Here is a 25,573-nt window from a genome sequence, read left to right on the forward strand (position 1 = left end):
TAAAAAATGGCTCAATTTTACTGCATTAGACACACATTTTCAAACCAAATGGCTTGCGCAAACAATTTATGCTAGATTTTTTTTTTTTGTTGAACTTTTTTCCCTTTTGTCCAAACATTTTTTAACCAACTGGTCTCAGAGTCATTTTGTGTGTGTGTGTGGATAATTTTATGTCAGTCCCCCTTAAGTTCACATGAACATGTTCCACAACCAAACTATCCAAGATTTTTTTTTAATCTTTATTTTGAACATCTGCATATGAATATCTCCATTTTGTGACATTTTTCCACTGAAAAATGTGTTTGTGCAATGTATTTTGAAAAAAAAAAGCCCCTTGTTTTGATATTTTGTATAATAATGCAAAGACATTTAAACATTCTTAATTGTGACTTTAGTGTCCACTTTTTGGGGCCACTGTATCCGTACAAACTTACATGATGGCGCTATTTAAGGAAGCTGTATTGTAACATAATGACACATTGCATTCACTTCTGAGAAGTCTTGTTAAAAGAGACAGAAAAAGTGGAGGAGGGAAATATGTGGCGATGTCTTGGATTGCACACTGTCTCTCAGGATTTGCGTCAGTGGCCAGTTTCATCCGTTTTGGAGCCGTGTGGTATCTGGAGGCTTAATCCTGAGCTAAGGCTCATCTTGTGCTCTCATTCACCACAAGTGCCTTCTTTAGAATCTGTAAATATTTGCTCAAGATTATTTTAGAAATAAAATAATTTTATGAAAGGAAGCCACAGCCAGTGATAAGGAATCTATTTAAATGTATAGCTGCTGGCATTGGGGTTTATTTATTATTTGCGCAGCAAGCAAAACTGACTCGGCTAAAGCATTCCTGTGGATATCTAAATTCAGAACGGACATGAAGTCCTTCAGAAGTTAAAGGTGAAGTGAGCAAATTCTGCACCACTAGAGGCCCCAGTCTAAATTGCAAAATAATGGGCTCTAGTGGATTTGATTTGTTTCATGTTTGTATACTTTTATACTCATTATAAACTAGTAGCAATATCTATAGTAGCTCTTAAAACATATTTTCCTTTCTTATGTCTAAAAACTGGAAAATGTGGACTGATGTTTTTTCTGTGTGTGACTAAATGCTAGATTCTATCTTCTCGTTCCTAAAGGTTAATTTCCAGAGCACTTCTGTGATTCCCAGTGGAGACGCTGAGCTGGCAGTAAATATCCAACAGTTTTGTTTGAGCTAAGATTGTTCAGTGAAGTGGAATGTTCACATGTATATTTTTAGACAAAACTTCCTTTTTCTTGATTTACTGTTAACAGTGACTCATTCTATCACTGTGTAAGTCACTGTGCAAGTAGCTTGCTGTCCATGACTCAATGCTGTCTGAAAGGGATAGAGATTAAGATTACGTTAAGAGACAGGTGATGTCATGAAGCATCTTTCTCCAGTTTTTTTTTCTTTTGTTTAGAAATGTGCCTTCAATAGACCTCTTAAACAATCATCAGATGTCCATTTCAGAAAATCTTCAGATTTGTGGAGGAATCTTTCTCTTTGGCACAAACATTAGCTCATCACCCAGAGACGTAGGGTAGTGAGCGCCTCTCCTTCAGGGTTTCCTCAGCAGGTCTCTGCGTATGGATAACAATGTTAGTCACATAATATACGTTCTGAATGAGCTCTGAGCTAATGTTTAAAACCATACACCAGTATGTCTAAATACACCACCACCCAGACATATCACTCTCACAAGTGCTCCGCCAGTCGTAAAAACCCATGCCAAACTTGGATTAGCATGGGTGAAACTGGATGATCCCTTATGGTGTTTGTGTCCTCTTCCTCACCGGTGCTTCCCAACGAGATGGGTGACCTCTCCTGGAATGTGCCCCAGTTATGTCATAAATTATTCTGAAGAGAGCATAGGATAATCCCTATTTAGGTCTATTCACGTGTTATTGAAGCATTTGTTTCTTCTCAGCACCACCTGACCAAGACGTGACCTTTTCTGAACGTCAGCCAGTTCAGCGCTGAAAGAAAATCCAGGAAATCAGTGTTATGCATTTTTAAATACAGTATAAAAATACATATATTTGGGGAACAAGCATGTAAACAGGTCACAAAGAGGCTGCTATGCTGGCAGGTCACTGTGGGTACCTGGGAGTGGAGCTTTCTCAGGAAACGGTGAGTCAGGCCATTCTGAATGTGTCAACAATCCGTCTGTCCGCTCTCTGGACTCAAAGAGCGTGTTGTTCCCTCAGGTAGAGACTGAGGGTCATCCGGGTGTCCCCAGCTCATGGAAAGGTTTAGTCAGCTGGTTTTGAGAGGCTGTTAAAATGAGCCTGAGTTTTGAGTGTATAGGCTTTGGAAAATAAAACTAATGTAACGGTAAAAGTGGAACCCGGTTTATTAAACCAATTTTGTGGTGATCCAACTTTGCAAAATGCAGCTTTTATTTTCCTTCATATAACATTGCCTGAAAAACACTTTGTTTTATATCCAATATTTAGAGTTTCAGTCATTTATTTGCTTATTTATTACCCCTATATTTAAACTCAGAAGCTGAAAGTACAAGCCTGTTTTAGGTGAAAACTTAAGGATATAAAAGAAGTTGTCCAAGTTTTCCCAGATCACTTAAATATATCATTGTATATTCCAAAGCTTTGTACAAGCAGGCTTACACATGACTTTTGGTTGGATTTTGCTGTCGCAGACAGATTTCCAAGGTCTACGACGAAACCCCCAGATCATGGCCAAATCGGTGCTCATTGCGGTCGCTGATGCTCGTCGTATATGAGCATGTCTGCGACGTGATCTGAGTCGGTCTCAAGCAGTCAAAGACGCTGCAATATTTTCAAACCTGTTTTAATATACATGAATGCAAGGCGATAATTTGACCATAACTGTTTTATACTAATAAACTAACAAGAAATATATATTTTTAAAAGTAAAAAAGTGGTCTTTGCTCTAATGACATTGATATATTTTATTTACCATCAGTTTTTGCTGAACAGACATGGACAGTATGTATTTCTGACAAATCTATATATTTTTTTGTCTCATCTTTTTTATGTACATATGACTTGACTCATGGCAGCAAGCATGAGCGGCTCTCTAAAGTCTCATGTGAGAAAATGTTTTTTCCTTGTTGGCCTAGGGCTGCCGCTTGGCCAAAGATATTATAGGCTAGTTTGTACACCTTATTGCTGTTGTGTTGTGTAATATGAGTGCTGCTAAGACAAGACTACGACAGACGAAAATAAAAATTGTTGTGTACTGTAGTGTGAGCATCATGGCGACTCATGTAGTCTCAGTCATGTAGTGTGAGCTTGTCTTTAGTTGGTCATGAACCCACATCACATTCAAACTTCACCAAGAGAGCACCTCATCTGAAACTATATGTTCAGAATCAGAATTTCTAACTGATGTGTTTGAACTACAGAAGGAAAGGCAAGAATAAAGAAAAGGTTTTGAACCAACAGTAGGGGAGAGCCGGGACGATTGAAATGCAGGACGGATGAAACACTGAGATTTCCTTGAAAAGCACTCATGTCATGTACGTCAAATTTCGTTAGCACGTACAGCGCGCAATGCCTACCATACCCGCGAAAACATTTCTTCTTTACGTCGTGCCATTTTGGAGTTAAAGCCGCAAAGCTGTTTTTGAGTGCTGTAAGTGAATTCTTTCGTGTGGTACTTTTTTTTGTTGGATTTATTGTTTCATGTGCCATTGTAATGATAATACAGCAGGTGTATTAGTACTCCAACACACCCTTAAGTGGGCAATATCAGAGTTTTTTAGTTTAAGGGCAAAAGAGGTTTAAATGACAGGAGGCGCTGTCGGGTTTCAACCGTCCCGACCGTTAAACCTGGTCATAGCCTATACTGTTCATAGATTCATATACTGTTTCTGTAGACTTGTGTTTCTTTTAATGCAAATTAATTTTCAATTACGCAACACATGCTATCTCTGTAATAATCATCAATTGTCCAATCTTCAATAAATTTAATTTATCGTCTTCTGGTTGACCTTGTTTTCTTCATAATAACAGGCTATTCAACTTGCAAACATTCAATATGACTCAAGGAAGAAATGTAAGAAAATGAATTGTAAACGGATTTGTCTATCTTCGTCAAAATAGCCTATTAGAAAGATTACAAAATGCGCATAGGCTTATCGCCTATTGTTTATTGGGTGACATAACAAAAATGGTTAATAAAATTAAAATAAATTACAAAATATGTTTGTAACAATACAGTATGTACATAAGTTAGGCTACTTGTCAAGTATTGTTCATAAAAACAAGCATTAGATGAATAGTTGCTGTTTAAACTGTTATGTTTCATCCATCCCACCCCTGTGTTGCAATTGAAACAAAGCACAACTACCGTTCAAAGTCAAATTTTACTTAAATCATTCTATATTTGTACCGAATAACATGATGCTAAGAGAACACATATGTGAGTTGTTAATCACAAATCCCGGCTCTCCCCTAGCAGTAATAAAGGAAAGAGAAAATAAGTCATTTGGAGAAGTCCAGAAAGATAGTAGCCTGGCAAGCCAGACCTACATCAAGATGTTAGGTCTGGCAACTCACCATAGACACGGCTCAATCCGAGGGGCGGGATAAACGGTGTTTTTTTTTTAAATTCCCTCGGCATGCAATAGGACAGCGCTTCAACCAACCAGAGCGTTTTCCCAACAGCGGAGCTAACGTTAGTTGATAGATTAAACTTTTGAATCTGGCCAGCAAAACTACGAACACATCTTCCTTTTTTAAGATTGACTTAAGTGCCGTTCTTTGCTCTTTTCTCAAAGAAAAGCTTAACAAGACCTCCAGAGTCGCGGCCAAAGCCGATTTGAAAGACTGTTCCCCAGCAGCAACTCTTCTTTGTTTTCAAGTGGCAGGGAACCGTCGCAACTCTGTCGTCATTATGTTAAGCCTGCCCCGCCTACTCTATACATGATGTGATTGGCCTGACACAATTTAGGTTTTTACAGCTCCGAAAGTCAACGGAGAGTTGCTAGACTACCCTGGCTGCAAAATAAATTTAGCTGCCGCTAGGGTGCGTCTAGATTTCTAGGCTAGAAAGATAGGTCAACAAAGTCAGGAACAGTATGGAACTAACGTTAACAATAACTAAAACTAAATAATATTTGTTCCCCCCCACAAAGTAACTTCTAGCCCACAACTTTACTGATTCAGAAGGGACTAAAACAGAGGTGTCTATTATTGTCAAGTTTTGTACATGAAATAGTGAAATTTATGTTAACTGTAACATTATGTAAATAATTATGAGAATAAATTAATAACAGTGGCCGTCCTGAGTAGTAGGCCTTGTCTACATGTAAACAGGGGAACACAAAGGAAATAAACATAGGAGGAGAAATACGTTCATGAACTTTAGATACTTACTTTGGAAGTTAGTAAAGGTATAATGGTATAACTAATGGTAATAATCCCGCAAAAATTGTGTTTTTGACTGTCTAACTCTCAAATATGATTTACCTCATGGAGTCAGAACCCTCGCGGACGGAGTGAGTAGTTCACACATCCTCCAGTGAGTGGCAGTATCGCGCTGATGTGCCGCTGATCTCCGCAGCGCAGAGGAAGACGAGCAAGAGGAAGAACACACCACATGAGTTTACAGTCAACTGGGAGAAAAACGCAGTTAACATAAAAATACACAATGAAACCAGAAAAACAACTCAAACAACAGAAGAATGAGAAGCATTTCAGGTAAATCAGAGGTTTAATACTTCTTCAGTAACGGCGTTTCAGAGAGATTTGTGGCTATGTCTGGATATTCATTTCAACTGGTAAACATAACCAAAATTAACAAGTAGAATAGAAATATTGCTTAATTTAAACCATATATATCATATGGATTAACAGAAAATGGTGAAGACATTTCCTAGTACATAGCGTAATTAATTCTGGTATACTTGGATAACTTTGCATCTTTTAGGATTATTACAATGGCTGAACGTCACAGCAAAATGTATTAATATCCACTGTGTGTTTTGAAAAGGCTGTGTCCAAAACCTGAAAATGCCATCTTCATACAGTGTATTCATTAATATGAATGGCTAAAAGAAATGTATTTGGGTTGTGGGACCCTTGTATATAAGCATAGTTCTGAAATTATATTCATCTTATATTCTAAATGATTTAAATATCAATTGTAGGTATTTCTTAAACATAAAAAAACGTATATTTTTTTGCTTTTAATCAAATCTCAATGACCAAGCATTATTATCGAAAACTATTTTGTTCCTTTAACTTTTTAATAGCCCCAATGTTTTCCTTCAAAGTTCCAGTTTTTATGAAACATCATTGATTTTGTAAGATACAAATGTACTCATTTGATTGGTGTTCATATATCTAATCTAAGTTTCTTGTCTTTTATTAGTGCAAAGAAGTCAAATAAACATGCTGACCCTGCATCAGACGATCACCTCCAGCAGATTCCTCGTCGTTTGCGTGAAATCATGAAGAGTAAAGAGATGATGAAACAAGGCTCAAAGAAAAGAGGAAAAGGTAGTGCCTGTCTTACACAATTTTCAAAAAATTAATTATAATGGAAGGGTGGTAAATAAATGCTGCAGCTTGTACTACACAAAAAATGCAGACCCATATACTTACTGTAGACTTACAATTTTGAGTTAAACCTTCTCTCAAATGAATACATGAATATTCATTAGAAGCTTGAAGATTGGTAATGATGTTATTGTTAATGTCAATATCAGTTGTCGTCAGTATGCCTAGAGGACCAATAGTGTTTTTTTTTTGAAGCAGTGGTTTCAATCTCACACTGAACTTTCAAACATGCAATATATATATTTTTGTCACTGCACATAATTGTTACCCATTTATGCAAGATTATAATTCTTTTAAAACAATTACATACAAGTTGCCCGTTGGTTGAAAATTGATTTAGGTGCATCATGTGGGCGATGTGGGTCAAGCTAGTGACCCACAAATATTGCTCAAGGACACGGCCAGTAGCAAGGGCAGCGGAGGAAGGAACATCTGGCTGTGTGTTCATATATATCTCTTGTTTTAGCCTCTAAGCCAAAGCTGCTCTCAGGAGATATTCCTGTCCCACACTTTCGCAGAGGACGACAGGAGTCAGAGAAAGCTTACATCAACCGCATGACCCAAGCGACTGAGCACGTCCTCTTCCTCACGAACAACCAGCTAGAGCGACAGCCGGAGGTTGAGCTAAAGGAAGAAGAGAAGACGGAGGAAAAGAAATCTACTAAAAAGAATTGGTTAGTTTGACATGCATTACTGATTAACACTCAGTAGGGACGTTAATACAGAGTCCTTAAAGGGACATAGTGATGGAAAAATATTACAGAATCAGCAAATATTAGTTATAATGCATGTTAACCTTTATGAAAGGATATGATGCATTATAACATTTATTATGAATATCCTTTATACTGCATCATACTGTACATAAAGGCTGTAAGTTTTCATATTTAGCTCCAAAACTCTGGAATAGTCTTCCTGATACTGTTCGTTGCTCAGACTCGCTCTCCCAGTTTAAAACTAGATTAAAGACGCATCTCTTCAGCCAGGCATTTATATAATATTTTTAATCTTACAGTTAAATCCGGCCTCTAGTTCATAAACGCCAGAGGAGAACTGGCCTCCGACTGAGCCTGGGTTCTCCCATGGTTTTTTTTTCTCCATTGGGTCACCTGATGGAGTTTTAGGTCACCGTCAGGTCACTTGATGGAGTTTTTCCGTTCCTTGCCACTGTTGCCTTTGGCTTGCTCAGTTGGGGATATTTTGGGAATATTAATTTATTTTTATCAATCAATAAATTCCACTTGAAACAAACCTTGTTGTATTATTTTAATTTAATACTGTGAAGCTGCTTTGATACAATTTGTATTGTGAAAAGCGCTATACAAATATACTTGACTTGACTTGACTTAAGTAAAGTGTTACCCAAATATTTTTGTGTTTCCCTGAGAAACTTTACGTTCGCTTGCAAAACCTTTTGCATTTTGCTCACGGAACCTTTGTGTTCCCCAGAAAAGCTTTGTTTGCTTGAGCTTGAAAGTCTTGCGAGAACACAAAGTTTCTCAAGGGAACGCAAAATCATGGAAATATAATTTTCCCTCCTATCTCATTTTTATTTTCACCATGGTCTTTGTGTGATCATGGCGTTTATTGCTAATTCATTAATTGTTGTTGCTCATTTAATTGATTAAGCTTGTCAATCCAATCAATTCGACAACAAATGCTTTAAATAATCATGCAAAACGCTTGTGTCTGCACACCATTGACTTGCTTGTGTCAAAGTTTCTCTATAAATAAAGATTATAGTCATTTCAAATACTGCCATAGTGTGTTAAAGTTTACTTAGCTTTATTCTAGGCTCAATAAAGAGAAACTTCGGCAGCAGAGAAAGAAGTTAAACCAGCAAGAGGAGCGTGAAGAGGAGGAGATGTTTAAAGGTATATATATAAATATAAATTCAGCATTCTCATCAACTGTCCAAATGTACCCTGAGCATCATGTCTTTTCCTCTTAGATGAGGTACCGTTTGGAGAGGTTGCCATGGCGCCTCCATTACTGAGTGTTAAACCAAGGAAAGCCACAGTCAAACCCCAGGTAAGCTATTTTTGTGCATCTACTCCCTTTTGAGATGCAAATTAAAAATGCATTTTGGTCATAAGTCTTAATTCCCATCGTGATTTGACCTCAAGGGGGCGCCCAAAGGTCTTCTCCTGAACTCCCTCCTGGGTCACAGCCCTGTGTCGGTAGCCAAACCCTCTATGGCGAGGAAGAGGATGATGGAGGAGGAGCGGGAGAGAGCGGTGCAGCTGTACAGACAGATGAAACAGCAGCAGAGAGACAAACATGAGCAGGACAGGGCCAACAGGACCTCCACATGATACTCTACTCTTTGTATTGTATAGTGTTCTATCATATCTATATTGTATATTTCGTTATTCTATACATTTTTGCTACCTCTGCTGATCAACAATGCCATATTGAGGAATTTTGCTGTGAAATATTTACAAGTGGATGTAACAGGACTGTATAAAAGGCAAAATAAAAATAAATGTTCACACTTTTATATAATGTTCAGTGAATTCATATGCATTTGTTCCCTTAATACTCAGAATGACTCTGGTGATGAAGGCTTATCTGGCATTTTGTTCTGATCAAGCTCTAATTTCTACTCTTTCCACATTCAAAAATATAAATCTACCACTTGTCAGTTGGATCCTATTCCAGTGTACTTGGTTAAAGCCTGCTTACCTTCTCTCTATTCTTTAATTACTGATATTATACACTCGTCGCTTGTTTCTGGTATTGTTCCGTCTTCACTCAAAACCGCTGTGATCACTCATATACTTAAGAAACTGGAGGCTGATTCAAGTAACTTTAATCATTTTCACCCCATTTCAAATCTACTGTTTCTTTCTAAAATACTTGTTGCAGCCCAGGTCTGGGATCATCTTTCTGATAATAGTTTGTATAAGCAATGTCAATCTGGATTCTGTCCATATCATAGTGTACTCGGCGCACAGCATTCTGTAGATTGGAGTCTATTTGAATCACTGGTACCCCCTTGACTGGGTTTTGATCTTATTTTACGGGTCGTACTACTCAGTTTGTACAGCTAAAGCCGTTTAGATCAAAGCCTTCATACGTCAATACAGGTGTTCTGCAGGGCTCCGTTTTGGGTCCTCTTTTATTTATTATTTATCCTTTACCCGTTGGAAATATTTTTTGGGAAATGTAGTGTTCAGTTCCACTGCTACGCCGATAAGACCCAACTTTACCTGTCCTCCAAACATACCTCTACTTTTCCTCCATCTTTCCTCTCAGATTGTTCAGCTGAAATTAAAGAGTGGTTTACATCAAATCTTCTTAAACTTATCAGCAGTAAAACTGAAATTCTTCTTGATGGTTCAAAAACCAATCTGGCCAAATCTAAATGTTCCTCTGTGAATATTAATACGTTTACAGTGTCTGTTTCTAAACAGTTTAAAAGTTTGGGTGTCATCTTTGACAGTACTTTATCATTCGAAGCACATATAAACAGTGCAATTCTCCGCATATTTCCACATGCATAATATTAATCAACCTTGTCCAGCTCTCTCAGTAACTGCGATACTTGTTTATGCTTTAGTCTCTTCCCATATTGATTACTGTAACGCTCTTTATAATGGCCTGCCTTCGAAGCTTCTCTACAAACTCCAGTTACAGAATGAATCTGCTAGAATTATCTGCACAACTCCTCTACCTGAACACATTACTCCCATATTACAACACTTGCATTGGCTCAGGGTTAAATATCGTTTTGATTTTAAAATCCTTATTTTAAAATCTTACTCACAAGGCACTCAATCTTGTCCCTTCACTGAAAAAAAATATTCGTTGAATTTAATAAAAACTTTTATGGTAAGTGGTTGCACACAATTGATTTTAGCTACATTTAAACAAATGCATTAAGTTGAACTTAATCAATTTTAGTTCAACTTAATGCATTTGTTTAAATGTAAATCAATTGTGTGCAACCACTTACCATAAAAAAATTGATTAAATTCAACGAATCATTTTTTTTTCAGTGTTCTTACTTTATCTGACCTTCATATCTACACCGCTACTCGTGCTTTAAGTTCATCTTCTGCACTCACTCTTGTTCTCCCTCAAACTCACACTCACTGCTTCTATGGCGTCCCGAGCCTTTAGTCATGCAGCTCCTTATTTATGGAACTTGTTGCCACAGGATGAGCAAAACGGTGAACGTTGTCTTGTTTTTAAATCTCGCTTTAAGAACAATCTTTTTAGGCAGGCTTTTATGTGATTGCTTTTATGCTTGTATCTAGGCTGTAATAATGATTGTTTGTTGATTAATGTTGATTGTTTTGTGTTTGTAAGGTGTCATTGGAAGGTGCCTATAAATAAAATGTATAATAATATTAATAATACAATGCAAATTTAGGCAGTTTATTCTCATCCTGCACCTTTGCGCATACAGACATATAGTAAATGATACCTGAAACTGCAGCTTGTTGAGAGACGTTCTATTACTTATGTAAAGCGAAAGGTTTTCACCTATAGAGAATGGTAAAACAAGGGTGAAATAATCCCATAGATTCACTTTAAAGGCCTGGATGTGCTTTTTTGCCATGGGCCAGTAATTAACAGTAAGGAACCCCATAGCAATGGCATCATGGTGGGAATTTTTATTTAATTTTTTTTTATAATAAAACTACAACATTTTAGTTTGTTACAGAATATTGAACTTTGTTAATATTGTCCTTTTGATTTTAATTGTATGGATCTATTAAATTGCCTAGAATGGGTGCTTAGCCACCCAATCAGTGATCTGCGAATGCATTTATGTGTTTTAAGATGTGACCAATGTGCAATAATATTCATCTTCCAGTATATTCCTTTATTTGAGCTAATACAGTAGCAATAGCCCCCATGTGTAGACCGCATCCCACTCCAGACGCCCACTTCAGTCCAAACACGCGGCCCAGTGCCACAGATCAATATCATGTAACATTGAAAGAGGAGAAACTCACAATCAAAGCGGTCGTCATGGCAACGGCCCAGCCGGGTTCCACCAATCAATGGGCTTCGTGAGGCTGAGAGATGCTCAGCGATGTGCCAACGTCCTACATAAAGAGTGTGGGACAGGGAGCCTGGGCAGCACATACTGAGAGAGAGAGATTGGGGTGAAAAAAAGGCATCCAGAAGAAAGAAGGACGACATTAATACTGGAAGAGACATGGTGAACTCTGGAGGAAGCGTTCCAGCCGTGGTTTGCCTGGCCAATCTTTGTGTTGCACTATGTGTAGGAGGTAAGAGCATGGATTTTTTTTTTGTAGTCCCTGGAATAGCCATATATTTTTCATATATGTTATATGAGATAAGATACTTTATGACAATTTGTACTTTTTCCTGGCCATGTTTTTAGTACTTAACACAAAAAGCTTCTATCTGTCAAATATTTCTTTATAGAAAGAAATGTTGCACAGTTCCGTTGCAGTTATAAGAGAAGTCACCATCTTTACAGGAAATGCAGAAGCTTTCAAACGACTGAACTGATCAAAGTGTCAGGCGCGAGTGAATGTGTCACATGACTTCAAGAGCAGAGAGCAGTAGTCAAAGCCTTTCATTAACAAGGTCTTGCTTGTGATTTTGTATTCAGGCTTGGATGTTTTTCCTCCTTTTCTTGGGCTCTTTGACACCAAAAGTTCCTTTGGAAGCTGAAACGCAATATAATTGCTCTCATACTTAATATTATATGACTAATTATTTTTATGATTTTGAAAGGAGGAAAATTCACAGTTTAGTGCCAAAAAGAGCTGGATGGAAAACCAATTTCTGGGGTGTGTTTCAAATTTATAACACCAGTCCCAAGTACATAAATGACATACAAGGAATTGCCACAATTGTGAATCTATGAGAGATTTATTCATACATTATTAAAAAAATTATAAAATATGGAGTGCAAATGCATGCAAGAACATCTAAACCTCTCATAATATGCATTGTTCTTGTTTTTGAATGCGCAAAAACGGTTTGTTACTCTTCTGAACACACTTTATGCTGCTTCTTCTTTCGTTGCCTCAATCGGCTCACAATTGTCACATTTCTGTCCTTCAGCAGCGTTGAAGCCAGATGTGGTGTTGGAGAACAGTGCTACCACACTGAACCATTCAATGGTGCTGGTGCAGCGCATGGAGGCCCTGCTGACCCAGGGAAACGGCAGTGACGTGAGCCTGCGCGTTCAGACCTTGAACACCGACGAGGTGAAGGTGATCCAGGTCCACTCGCTGGTGTTGACCCTACAGAGCGACGTGTTTGAAGAGCTCCTACAGACCCGTAACTCCACTGCGATGGTCCTCAGAGAGACGCCAGACTGTGCAGCTGTCTTTGATAAGTTCATAAGGTGAGTGATTCATTAATAATTGGTCATTTAGCAACTTTATACAAAGTGATTTACAATTCTCTTGGAGCAACACGTGGTTGAGGTGAGTGCCCATGCTTTACCCTTGAACCTATACAACCTTTTAGTTACAAGCCTAAATCTATAATCAATAGGCCATAACAGTCCACTAACTGGGAGCAACTGGGGTTTCTGGGAAAAACCTATGATGTAATGTGTTTGCCTTTTAGTTGACTTTGGTAGATAGTAATGTATTGCTCTCGTAATGATCTCATTTTTTTAGATTCACTTTCTCTTGTTGATTTGTACTGTGGAGTACGGGTACAAAAGATTAAAGGAATTTTTTTTTAAAAGGACTAAAAATGTTTCATCTAGTAATAGGCAAGGTGCCACATTTTGTGTATTATTTTATTTTATGTATTTTTTATGTCTTTTCTTTTTTATATTATAGATTCTCAATAAAACAATTTTATTTATATTTTTATTGCTTTCTATTTTGTTTTAATTGTATATTATTAAATTATTGTTTATATATCTTAAATTGTTTTTTGTTTTATTTTATATTGTGGATTTTCAACAAAGTTATTTAATTTGATTTATATAGTTTTTTGTTGTTCTATAGTTTTTTTTTTTTTTACTTTTTGTTTTGTTTTATTTCTTTATAAATTTTCCACAAAACGCATTTGGAGGGAAACTTAAATCAAGTATTTAAACATTACTTTCCACAAAGCTTCCTGGGCTCCATATAAAAATAATGCAAACCATTACATAAATTAATACGTATATATAACCTAATAAAGTAGTGAATTTCATGACAAAATTAGAGATAAAACTAATGCAACTAATGTACACATTTTAGAGGGACAGTCAAAAGGACACAATGGTGAAAGATCATGAATATTTCCAGGTTTTACTTACATCTAGGCCTCACATTATGTCAGATAAATGTACAGAGCCCCGCACATGACATGCAGGAAAAATATGTATATCGTGCCCATGAATTAACAATTTGTTCCCACAACTTGCATCAGCAAGCTTTATCAATTTGTTCCCTCGCTTTAAATAAATTGTGTGCATTATACAGTACACTGACCGGCCAAAAAAAAATAAAATAAAAAAAAAGTCACTGTTTGGATTTAAATAGGCAAATGCTTAAGAGTCAGTGATTGAATCAGTATTACAGTGATTATTATGTTTCTAACATGTTATATGTTTGGCTTCAGTTCTTCTAACCCTAATTGATGGAGTGTGTAGCTAATTTCTTAAACATCAATGTAGGAAGACACATCATGGCCATATTCCAGGATGACAATGATTCATCAGGCTCAAATTGTGAAAGAATGGTTGTGAGGAGCATGAAGAATCATTTTCACACATGAATTGGCACCTCTGAGTCCAGACCTTAAATTCAGTGAAAGTCTTTGGGATGTGCTGGAGGAGACTTTACAGAGTGCTGGACTCTTGCATTGACAATACAAGATCTTGACCAAAAATGTATGCACCTCTTGATAGAAAAAAAATCTTGCATGTAAGGTGTGGGGTTCCTTAAAATGAGATGAAGAACAGAAAAAAAATACTTTTAGTGCACCCTTCAGTTGTGTTATGTTATTATCATTCTACACAGGTTTTGGGGTAAAGTTTCAGGGTAATGAAAGTTATCTCAGGTAAAACATCAATAGGAAGGTTGATTTTCACAGCCCGATCTCTTTCCCTGCAGGTACTTGTACTGCGGTGACATCACAGTGCGTCTGAACCAGGCCATTCCTTTACACAAACTCGCCAGCAAGTATCATGTGTGGGACCTCCAGCAGGGCCTCGCCCAATACATGACCCAACACCTGTCCAGCGACTCGTCCACGGGTCACGTGGTGACCTGGTACCAATACGCCACGCAGATCGGGGACGTGAGCCTGCAGAACAGCTGCCTGCAGTACCTGTCCTGGAACCTGTCATCGGTTCTCCAGAGCGCCGAGTGGAGCTCCGTGAGCCCAGAGCTGATGCTGTCTTTGCTGCAGCGCTCAGACCTGGTTCTGCAGAGCGAACTGGAGCTGTACGAAGCTCTGGAAGCCTGGATCAACCAGAACCAGCCTTCAGGTGAGACGGCCGAGAACGCACTCAAAGCGATACGTTACGCCATGATACCACCTCAACATTTGTTCCACCTGCAGAAGAAGTCTTCTCTGATGTTGAAATATTACGAATCCGTGCGCGATCTGCTCTTCCTGGCCTTCCAGTTCCACTCAGCCTCACCCGTCCAGCTCGCGAAGTACTTCGACGTTAACTGCAGCCTCTTCATGCCACGTAACTACCTGTCGCCGGCATGGGGCTCCCCGTGGGTGATCAACAACCCCACGCGGGACGACCGCAGCTTCAGCTTTCAGACTCAACTCGGGCCGAGCGGTTACGACGCCAGCAAACGCGTGACGTGGAACGCTCTTTTCTCTCCGCGCTGGCTTCCTCTCAGCGTGCGATCCGCTTACCCAGAGCAGGGGTCCTTGCAGCCCACTCGCACCGACGGGGGGCGTCCGCGGATCATCGTCACACCTGCCACCTCCAGCCCAGAATTTGCTGGCGTCAGCTTTCAAAAGACCATCATCGTTTCGGCCCGCAAGCAGGGGAAGGTGGTGGTCCGTCATGTCTACAACTTCCACCAGAGCACGGAGGAGGCGGGAGACTTTCTCTTGGAAGCGGACCTGCAGCGTAGAGCATCCGAGTACCTCATTGACAGCTCGCTCTACCTGCACATTATTGTGAAGCCCCTCTACCACAGCCTCATAGTATCCAAAAAATAAGAGTCTAGTTCCTCTACCATTGATTTATGCCCTACAGCTTTGAAGGCATGTTTTGCATGTCCAAATGCGTTTACATCTAGGCATTTGGCAGATGCTTTTATCTTGAACTGCACCACATTTTGATTTTACATTCATATAGATTTTTGCAAATATCAAATCAGCACCAAATTGTATTGTTGATGTCAAAATTCAGCCTATTTCATTTTTGAAATACATTTTCACGGTGCATAAAAAGACCCATTTTGTCACCATTTAATCAATTCCCAGTGGATAAAATCAAGATCTGCCCTTTACTTTTTCTCATTTAATATCCTGTTTCATTTGGAAATTAAATAAAATGTAAAACTGGTCGTGAACTTTTGATTAGGCCTACTTTAATAATTTTTTTTTTTTTTTTATCATGCTGCATGAAAGCTCACCCAAATTTTGTTCACATTGTGCTCACACAAAGTCACGTTTGTATATTGCCATGTTTGACTTTAATTTGTCAACCCCTTAAATTGTACGGTGAGCATGCTGATTGCTTTCATAAAAAGAAACGTCACAAACTAAAAACGCATTGCAGTTGCACACATTACTTTAGTTTACAATGTGATATACTGAATTCATTTTTTGCTCACTTGTTATATTGCAAATCATGTTATGTTTCATTAAAATCACAATTTCTGAACTCACAAACTTCTGTGTTTATTCCTTACCAAGATGCATTGGTTCTACTTTATGAAGCTGTGATGTCTCTGGGGTGAAAATGCATTTGGAGAAGCATTATTATTTATTTTTAAATTTATTTTTAAGTCTTTGAAACCATTGTGACATTAAAAACTTTTTGAAACTATAATAAGTAATGCAATTATGCATCTTATTATGTTTTAATCTTTAAAAAAAAATCAGTTTAATGAGGTTGTTTGAGACTCTTCGAAGTCACAAGAAACTGAAAGCAGTGACTGTGGACAACTCGAACAAGTTGAAACGTCATTACTGTTCTTTCCCTTTCCTCTGGTGGTCAAAGAGTGGTACAACCTATTGAGCTATTTGAATTAAGAGAGTGGTTTAAAGCTTGGCTGCTAATATGTATACGCTTACTTGAGTGTTGACAGGTTTCATCATGATGCCATTTGGCAGGAGTAACACTATCAGAAGATAACTATTAGAAAGCCAGCTGGAGCACAGCAGTGCAAACACAGCATTAAGAAGCAGCTGCCCGAGTGATTATGCAGAGCAGGTGCATGCTGGGAAAAGAAACATGATGCTCAGGCTGCAGGATGTTTGGAATAGAATACTAGCTTACTGCACCGTACATAGGCCTACTGTATAGCTGTAAAGTGAACAATTCAATGCTAAACTTTTTTTTAAAGGATGGGTGTATGCTACATATTTCCCTACTATAGTAGGCGAAAAACAGTAGGCCTATGTGACAAAAGAAGTATGTCTGAATTCACAGTACTCATAAAACAGCAGGAGAAAAGTACCCAGATGACCTACTACTTCCGGTGAGATTCTGAAGTGTGCATATGAAGGACACTTTACTATCCCATGAGGCCACTGGAGAGGATTTGTGAATGGCAGATCATGCTTAATATTGTTTTTTTATCACACAGGTCAAGTCGAATGCATTTAAAAAAAGAAAAAAAAAAAGAAAAGTGCAGTAAACTCCCCCTATAGTCAATCATTTTATCACTTAAAACTCATCTTTCATCCCTAAAAACTTCATATTTAAATATTTTTTCCTTGAATTTTTTTTTGTCATGCCTTAAAATAGCTGAATATAACTCTACACCCTTGCCTCATTTAGTATAAGTGGTTCTATGAATATGAAAATTAGCCCCGCCTCCACTCACTCGCTAACACCAGCTCAGAGATTCACCCGTTGACCATCACACATTAACCTGATTGGTTACAAGGTAGTTTGTGACGTCAGAAACACCAGCGATTTCAAACCGTGTTTTTGAGACGGTCTTTGGTTCACTGCAGTTTTAAGGAGAAAATACTCAGCAATGGTGCTGACTTATAAATTTACATATGGTTTGTCTAAAAGCATATTAAAACACCACATAGACATATAAAAAATATTAAAACAATATTTTCACCACACGGGGATTTGCTCAGTCAAGTACATTTTTGGCAATTGTATTAGGTAATATGAGTAATCTATATGCATACACAAAATGTGCATATGCTACTATGTAATCTGTGCACAGCATACTTTTAGTAGTGTGATAGTGGTTCAGTGTCGCTAGAGGTCATTAACGGAAACTGCTTTATGTAATCAGCGTTGGAGGGAATGTGTTTTCTGTCAATAATGCTCACTCAGGAAATGTCAGCGTGCGGAGATGTCAACCACAATACAGTCTCTGCTAGACAAACCTGACTCTTTATCTTGTGTTCTGACATATTTGTATCTTCATAATGCAGTTTATGTATGGAACTACAGTATATACATACACATACATACATATATATATACACACACACACACACACACACACACACACACACACATATATATATATATATATATATATATATATATATATATATATATATAGGCTATATATATATATATATATATAGGCTATTTATATATATATATATATATATATATATATAGGCTATATATATATATATATATATATATATATATATACTGTATGTATATATATATATATATATATATATATATACTGTATATATATATTGCAGAGACTGTGTAGTTCCAAACATACATAAACTGCAATATGAAGATATGAAAATACAGGCTGCATTTGAACAGCATGTATAGCAGCTTCATAAAAAAATACAGTTTAAAATTAATATATACCAATTTCTATGGTCTCCTTGTATCACCAATATACGTATATCAGATTGACCACATTGGGGACTGAAATAGAGAATCCTGAATGATCCTATAAATATGTGAGTAGCTCTTGGACAGGTCATTGGAATTTTAGGGTTTATCCCAGAATAAAAATTGCAATATTGTATACAAAATAAAATACAAAATAAATGTTGACGTTATGCATGGTTTAATTTTCATTAAGTGAGTCACAGAGTGTTTTTAACTTTTTTTTGAAGTTAGCATACTGTTTAAATGAGTTAGTCTGTGATACAATTCAGAATTTTCCAAAGTTTTATGGCTAGAAACTGACCTTAAACCAAACTAAACTAAACTTAACCAAAAGTTTTTTACATTTCCTCTCTAGAGCACAATGCAGCTCTAAATGATTTGAATTGTAACAAATGACCTGATATTAAAACTTTAGTGGTGCAGCCCATCGATCAACCCTTATAGGAATTTACCAGCCCATATACGCCACCATGACACACTCAACATTTTTGTTTGCAGACTCAATGCAAACAAAAATCAGATACATGATCGAGTGAGAAACATATTGATGCAAATTCTTTACTAACACCCATTTAATCTACTTCACTGCTCTGTGGAACTGTGCGTCATATAGTTTTCCCTGCACAGCATGGTAGAGGGATAATCCTAATCTCAAAACCAGACTTCATTCATCAGGAATAACATTAGAGATTAAACCTAATAACTATAGAGACCACACCTGAACTGACACTGCACCGTTAATAACTTTCACTGCAACAGCTGCTTCATATTACCTTGTGTACTTTATTTTGTAGCTCGGATTATGAAGGCTTTGAACTCGCTTTAAATGTGAGAGGGACTTTCCTCCCAGACTATGGCAAAGAAATACCTCTTCTTGGATAATATATAATATAATATAATATAATATAATATAATATAATATAATATAATATAATATAATATAATATAATATAATATAATATAATTTATAATAAAATATAATACTTGTTCGTTAAAGGGATAGTTCACCCAAAAATGAAAATTCTGTCATAATTTACTCACCCTCAAGTTGTTCCAAACCTGTATGAGTTTCTTTCTTCTGTTGAACGCAAAATATATTTTGTTGGTAACCAGACAGTTGACTTAGCCATTGACTTACATTGTAGGTTCAACAGAAGAAAGGAACTCACACAGGTTTGGAACAAAATATGGTTGAGTAAATGATGACAGAATTTTCATTTTTGGAAGAACTATCCCTTTAAGTATCTGATGCTTAATGAAATACAGTCAACTGATTTTTTTCTTTCCTAGTAAAGAGGACATGTCATTGGATAATGTGGAAAATTGCCTAAGGGAAAAATCAGACTTTCAGCAGAACAAAATCCAATCCTCTCATTGCATCTCCTGTCCAATCGATTCTCTGTTAACACAAACTAGGGTCATGAATTCAAATTAGTTAAGCCACACAATCCTTGTCTGGATGATCCTCAATGTCAACTACATTTACAGTCTAAAAACGAATGAACTTCGGTATGCAGCGTGAATCCGTATGTGACATCATCTGGAATGTTGTCACTAGGATTACATAATATGTGATGTGATCAAAATACAATCATCTTTATGAAATATCAAATATGCTGCAGGCAAGAAATATTTATAATAAAATAATATTTTATGTCACAAACATGTCAAAGATATTAATTTGTGCATTTTGTTAGCAACACAGAACGTAATTATGCATAAAACCAAACATTTAAAAATATGCACCGGGGTTCACCTTCAATTTAATACAAATCAGATTATATAATGCAGATTATATTGTTAATCAATAGTAACCTTTATTGTGATTTATTTTGATAGCTACTGTCACAGTCTTGTACATAAAAAAACCTCATTAGATATTGGTTCCCTACTGTTTCTGGTGTTTAAATACCAGCATTGCAAGTCATTATTGCTTGGGTTTTAACATGTCATACAAAACAAATAGTATTTTTTTTCTCCTTTTGTCAACATATTTATCTTTTATAACCTTTCCTAAATAGCAGCAGATAAATAACATTCGAGCCTTCATTCATAAATATTAACATTCATGTCTTCAGTCACTGAAGCTATATTGCACATCGAAAGAACATATACTGCTATGAACATGACATTCTTTACATATTATTCAAAGATTTGCTGTAGTGTATTTACAACTCTTTGACCGCTCATACTGTATGAATGCCAGATTTCCTCCAAACCCTGAGATGTTGAGTGTGCTTTGACAAACCCTGTGTGGAAGATGAAGTGGACTGAGTAGCTTTACGTTCACCAATAAGTGCCCAAGATTAGTTTACACGGTCATTAAAATGGATGGCTAATCTTCAGTACCTGATATCGTAACACATTTATTTGTATACAGAAGTATATTTATAGAAAGGGGAGAGACGTATGTTAAGAGACCAGCTCATTAACAGGTTCCTTTCATTATTGTCAGCTAAGGTTTTCAAATTATCTGTGAACACATAGCTCTTCACATAAAAATGACTTCTGCCAATGACAACCACATTAGAAACGTGAAATATGGATGCTAGGGTTCTAACTTTATGCTCATTTATCTCGAATTGTGCCATCATTGCGTAAGTTTTAAATGCTCAAAAATGCCTCTATTGTAGGTTTAATTTCATAGACGAGATCAAAAGGAAACATTTGGTTCTCATCTTCACGGCAGGCTTCATTGTACCGCCTCTGCTTTTGAAGTCAAACATGATTTCATCACGACACAAGGTATTATCCTGTATGTACTATTAATAGTGTGCAAGGACAATGGGACAAAATAGTCAACAGTCTGTCCTGTAAAATCATTGTGACTTGTAAAATTATACCTCTGCTCCAAAACCCAGTGAGCTACATACCTAGACAGCATGTTACGGCATCATAGACTGGCTTCATGTGTGAAAGCTGTTCCCAAACGACATTACGCTACATTAGGAAACTACTGTAGCTCTAACCAATTTCATATCATGCATTTGTATGCCTTTTAGAGTACTGCATCTTTAGCAACATGCTAATGTGAAACTTATACATATGAAGAGTTCAGATGCAAAAGCCTCTAAGTGCCATCTGAAATTTTCTTCTAGAATGATCATTTTTATCAAGCTCGTATATTTAAGTTCAGTAATTTCACTTAAATGGCAATGAAAATTACCTATTAATTGTCATTTAAGTGAAATTACTGAACTTAAATATACGAGCTTGATAAAAATGATCATTCTAGAAGAAAATTTCAGATGGCACTTCGAGGCTTTTGCATCTGAACTGATAATATTATATATATATATTCTTATCTATATAACCTTAAAGGGTTCATACTTAGAACCTTTTATGGGTTCCTATCATGGGAACTTTTTATGGGTTTAGTTTTAATTAAATTATTTTAATTAATTAATTAATCCTTATATAGAACCTTTTTTGGCATAAAGTGTTCTTTAAAATTGAGTCAAGGGGCCTCATTTATAAAACGTGCATACACACAGCGTGTGCTAAAATCCATGCCAACATTCATATTCATAAAACCGGTCTTTGATGTGGAAACGTTCTTAGCGCCGGCAGAGAGTCGGAGTACTGCAGGTATTTGGAAGTCTAAGAAATTCTTGCCGCTCGCCGATCTCAAGTAAATCATTTGGACATTGACTGGTGCTCTTTTATATGTTAATGACATTAATTAGATGCTGTTTACAAGGCGGAGACCTGAAACCATTCAGCTGCCGTTCAAGATCATTTGCTATTTATACATTTAACTTCTTTCTTTCTCTAAATCACACATACAGACATTGGAGAAATTATGGTAAGATCAAATGTAGGACGGTTTCAACGCAGCATTTTATAAATGAGGCCCAAGAACCCTAGGGTTCTATATAGAACGCCATTGAAGCATATTTTCAAAAAAAAATTCTAAACCATATTGAGTTAGTGTGATTGGTTTGGAATTGGTTTTAAGCTGCTGTGATTGGCTTACTTGGTTTGGAACAGAGCTTATATTATCTATAACATGTGCTGCTCTTGTCTATATTACAAATTGATTGTGTATAAAGTGTCAGAGTAGATTTGAAAGTTCATGTTTGTTGATCTGTCTTCCTAGATAACAAGTCAAAGTGAACGTTTCAAGACATCTGCAACCCAACCTTTTGGGTTCCTCTCAAATCAATGGCAACATGCTCTCAAAACAGCAGCAAAACAGCCTTTCCTCAGTCAGGCCTTTTCATTTGTATGCTGTACACCAACGTCACCACATACAAAGCAACTTTCTTCAGTTGTCATATCTCTGGCTGCTGTCTTAAAGCTTTGAGTTGAAGTGGTAAAGTATCCTGACTGGAAGTCGTGCTTTTGACGTCATCAATATTGGATCCTTCCAATGCCACACTGTCTCTTCTGATGTTATTCTGGTCCTCTTCATCATTATCATCATCATCCTCATCCTCAGTTTCCTCTTTATCCATGAAGGCTACTTCGTTCTCGTAACAAAAAGAGTTTGAGCTAGATGTGATGTACTTCTTTTCGGCCAAATCTCGAGCGCTGCATTGAGGCGTGCTGGAAACCTCGTATGTGTTCTCAAAGTGCGAATAGTCCACTTTGTAATGATTTTTATCCTCAAAAAGGACTGGCTCAAATCGATGACCCCACAGGATTTCACTCGTCACATAAGAGCTGCGACACTGAGTGGTCATGGCCGTAGCTTCAACCATGCCCTCCAAAATCACGACTATCTCCAGCTCTGAACTTTCCAGTTCCTGTTTGCTCATGTCATAGAATGGACTGTCCTCATCAATCTCATGGACGATGGTGATGGGCGACACTAAAAATATACGGTCAACACCAGTGTCGAATCCGACATCAACATCTATCTGATCCAGCGGGATGAACTCGCCTTCAGCGGTGGTGCGAGATTTAAGCAGCTGGGCGCGAACGTGAGCTTCCACCAGGTGGCTTTTCCGGAGGTTCCCGACCCTCCACATCAGACACAATTTACCGTCCCTCATGGCTATTGTGGCATAGTGACTGAACACAAGGGTTTCATTTCTTTTCTTAGGCTTGGCCATCTTAGCCATGACCGCACCAATAATGAAGGCATCAATGATGCATCCCAAGATGCTCTGGAAAACCACCATGAAGACAGCAAGAGGACAGTCCTCTGTTACATATCGGTAGCCATATCCGATAGTAGTTTGCGTCTCCACGGAAAACAGGAAGGCTGCCGTGAAGCTGTCGACGTTCGAAATGCAAATCTGCTCTTGATTCTCCAAGTCCCCGGACGAAAGTGCAATAAGCCAGAATATTAATCCAAAGAGAAGCCAGGACAGTATGAAGGAGAGGCAGAAGAGGACCATCATCCAACGCCAGCGGATGTCAACGCATGTCGTGAAGATGTCAGCCAGGTAGCGTTGACCTTTTTCACTCATGTTGATGAACTGCACATTGCAATGTCCGTCCTTGTTGACGAATCGGCTTTGTTCTTGGTGCTGCGTGTGCACTTTGCTGCCCACCTTTCCATTGCCGTAGCCATTTTGCACAGCGATGGGGGACAGCTTCATCCCGGCTTCTTCCGAGGACACTATGCTGTACCGGTGGGCTCTCACACTTCCCATCACTTCCGAATGAGGGGGCTGAGCCTCGTCTGCTTTGGACAACAGTCTGAGTTTTTGGAGGACACGTTGGAGAAACACTTTCGACCTCTCACATGGACCAAAGCACAAACAAAAATCAGGCTTTCCTTGAAATCAAGCCAGCAATGAGATGGATGTTCCAAAGAAACAATGTTTTCGCCGGGGCTACGAGGATCGCTCCTCTTCCATGAAATGACTGGACATCGTCTGTAAAACTGGGCTGAGAAAATAACACAAAGTAAGAGTTTGAAGGAATGAGTCTGAAGACTGAGACGACAAAGCAAGCAGTTCAGTTTGCACAAAAAAACATGCTTGTTTATGACATAAAAACTGTTTTAAAGTTTAACTGTCAAGATCAAAACACAAATACATTTCCGCGCATGCAAAACCATTTCTCCTTTGGCCAACATTAATATCAAGAGTGATGTAACACTTGACATGGCCTGACAGAGCTACCCAGAAACACAGATGTATAGATTAGAGCTGCATATTCAGCTGATACACCACATATATACAAATATATATAATATATAATGACAATAAGATTAGTTTTTTAAATAAGATTTAATTTCTACAAAATAATTAATGATATTGTCATGTGCTATTCAATACTCTCTAAATTACATGGTGAGAAAAATACATATTATTCTTCATCATCAAGTGGCTTCATCCCATATCCAATATTTGAATATTTTTCATGAAGGAAAGTAAAAAGTGTCATGTCAACTAACCATATTTCTTTTGTAATTTAAGATAATCTTGTGCTTATCTGTTTTGGTCAGGTGGAATCAAGGCATAGGCATGTGGAAATACATTACATAAATACACTTGATTCTCTCTTTTTTTTTTCTGAGATCAATACAGTGTTGTTTGCTATTTCAGTATATGACTATCAATTTCCAAGTAAGAGAACCTTATAGATCAGTTTGGACTTTTACACTTGAATGCATATATATGTATCAATATAAATAACGTGTTTAATACATAGGCCTCATATAAATAACTATTTATGAATCTAGAAAATGGTAACACAAAATAATATACTATTAAAAAGTGCTGCATATTAAAGATAGTGAATCTACAGCAATAAAATAAACACAGATACATCTAGATCATTCAAACTATCATTCATAGCCTACATAATGCACCCAAATAACACTTTAAATGGGTTTAGGCCTTCAACACAAACGGATGGCATAACATTTTTAATTGACAATTGTCAAACAAGTTAAAATTGTTTCTCACTAAAAATGCCCTAAAACTGCCCTTGAGAAATCTTGGCAAAATAACTGTTTAACCTATCTCGAATGAGTTCAAAAGCAGTTTAGCTACTAGTAAGCAAAGATATCGAAGCTTAAAACTAAATCTAAACAAAACAAAAACGAAGCTTACCTTCCAGAGTTCAAGAACA

The 25,573-nt window shown here is 37.3% G+C and overlaps 3 protein-coding genes across 3 annotated transcripts in view; 2 read left to right on the forward strand and 1 right to left on the reverse strand.

Annotated features, from left to right (window-relative positions):
* Positions 1-9,076, forward strand: part of ccdc137 (coiled-coil domain containing 137) — a 224,026-nt gene extending 214,950 nt beyond the window's left edge. Inside the window, exons 2-7 of the mRNA XM_079871094.1 lie at positions 5,598-5,706; positions 6,380-6,507; positions 7,034-7,241; positions 8,362-8,441; positions 8,519-8,598; positions 8,694-9,076. Coding sequence (XP_079727220.1) covers positions 5,657-5,706; positions 6,380-6,507; positions 7,034-7,241; positions 8,362-8,441; positions 8,519-8,598; positions 8,694-8,882 — 735 coding nt within the window. The 5' untranslated portion in view covers positions 5,598-5,656 and the 3' untranslated portion in view covers positions 8,883-9,076. The remainder of the gene's footprint in view (positions 1-5,597; positions 5,707-6,379; positions 6,508-7,033; positions 7,242-8,361; positions 8,442-8,518; positions 8,599-8,693) is intronic.
* Positions 9,077-11,535: 2,459 nt separating this feature from the next.
* On the forward strand, positions 11,536-16,365 carry btbd17b (BTB (POZ) domain containing 17b). Its single transcript, XM_079882787.1, is given in 4 exon segments — positions 11,536-11,684; positions 11,686-11,813; positions 12,622-12,907; positions 14,622-16,365. Coding segments are annotated over 4 exon segments (1,569 nt in total). The 5' UTR covers positions 11,536-11,604; the 3' UTR covers positions 15,697-16,365.
* Positions 16,366-22,486: 6,121 nt separating this feature from the next.
* On the reverse strand, positions 22,487-24,239 carry kcnj2b (potassium inwardly rectifying channel subfamily J member 2b). The gene has a single exon (XM_079889930.1). The coding sequence runs from the start codon at positions 24,142-24,144 to the stop codon at positions 22,816-22,818; it is 1,329 nt and encodes a 442-aa protein (XP_079746056.1). The 5' UTR covers positions 24,145-24,239; the 3' UTR covers positions 22,487-22,815.
* Between the last annotated feature and the right edge of the window lie 1,334 nt (positions 24,240-25,573).

Source organism: Squalius cephalus (assembly GCF_949319135.1).
Source record: "Squalius cephalus genome assembly, chromosome: 1".
Lineage (NCBI taxonomy): Eukaryota > Metazoa > Chordata > Actinopteri > Cypriniformes > Leuciscidae > Squalius > Squalius cephalus.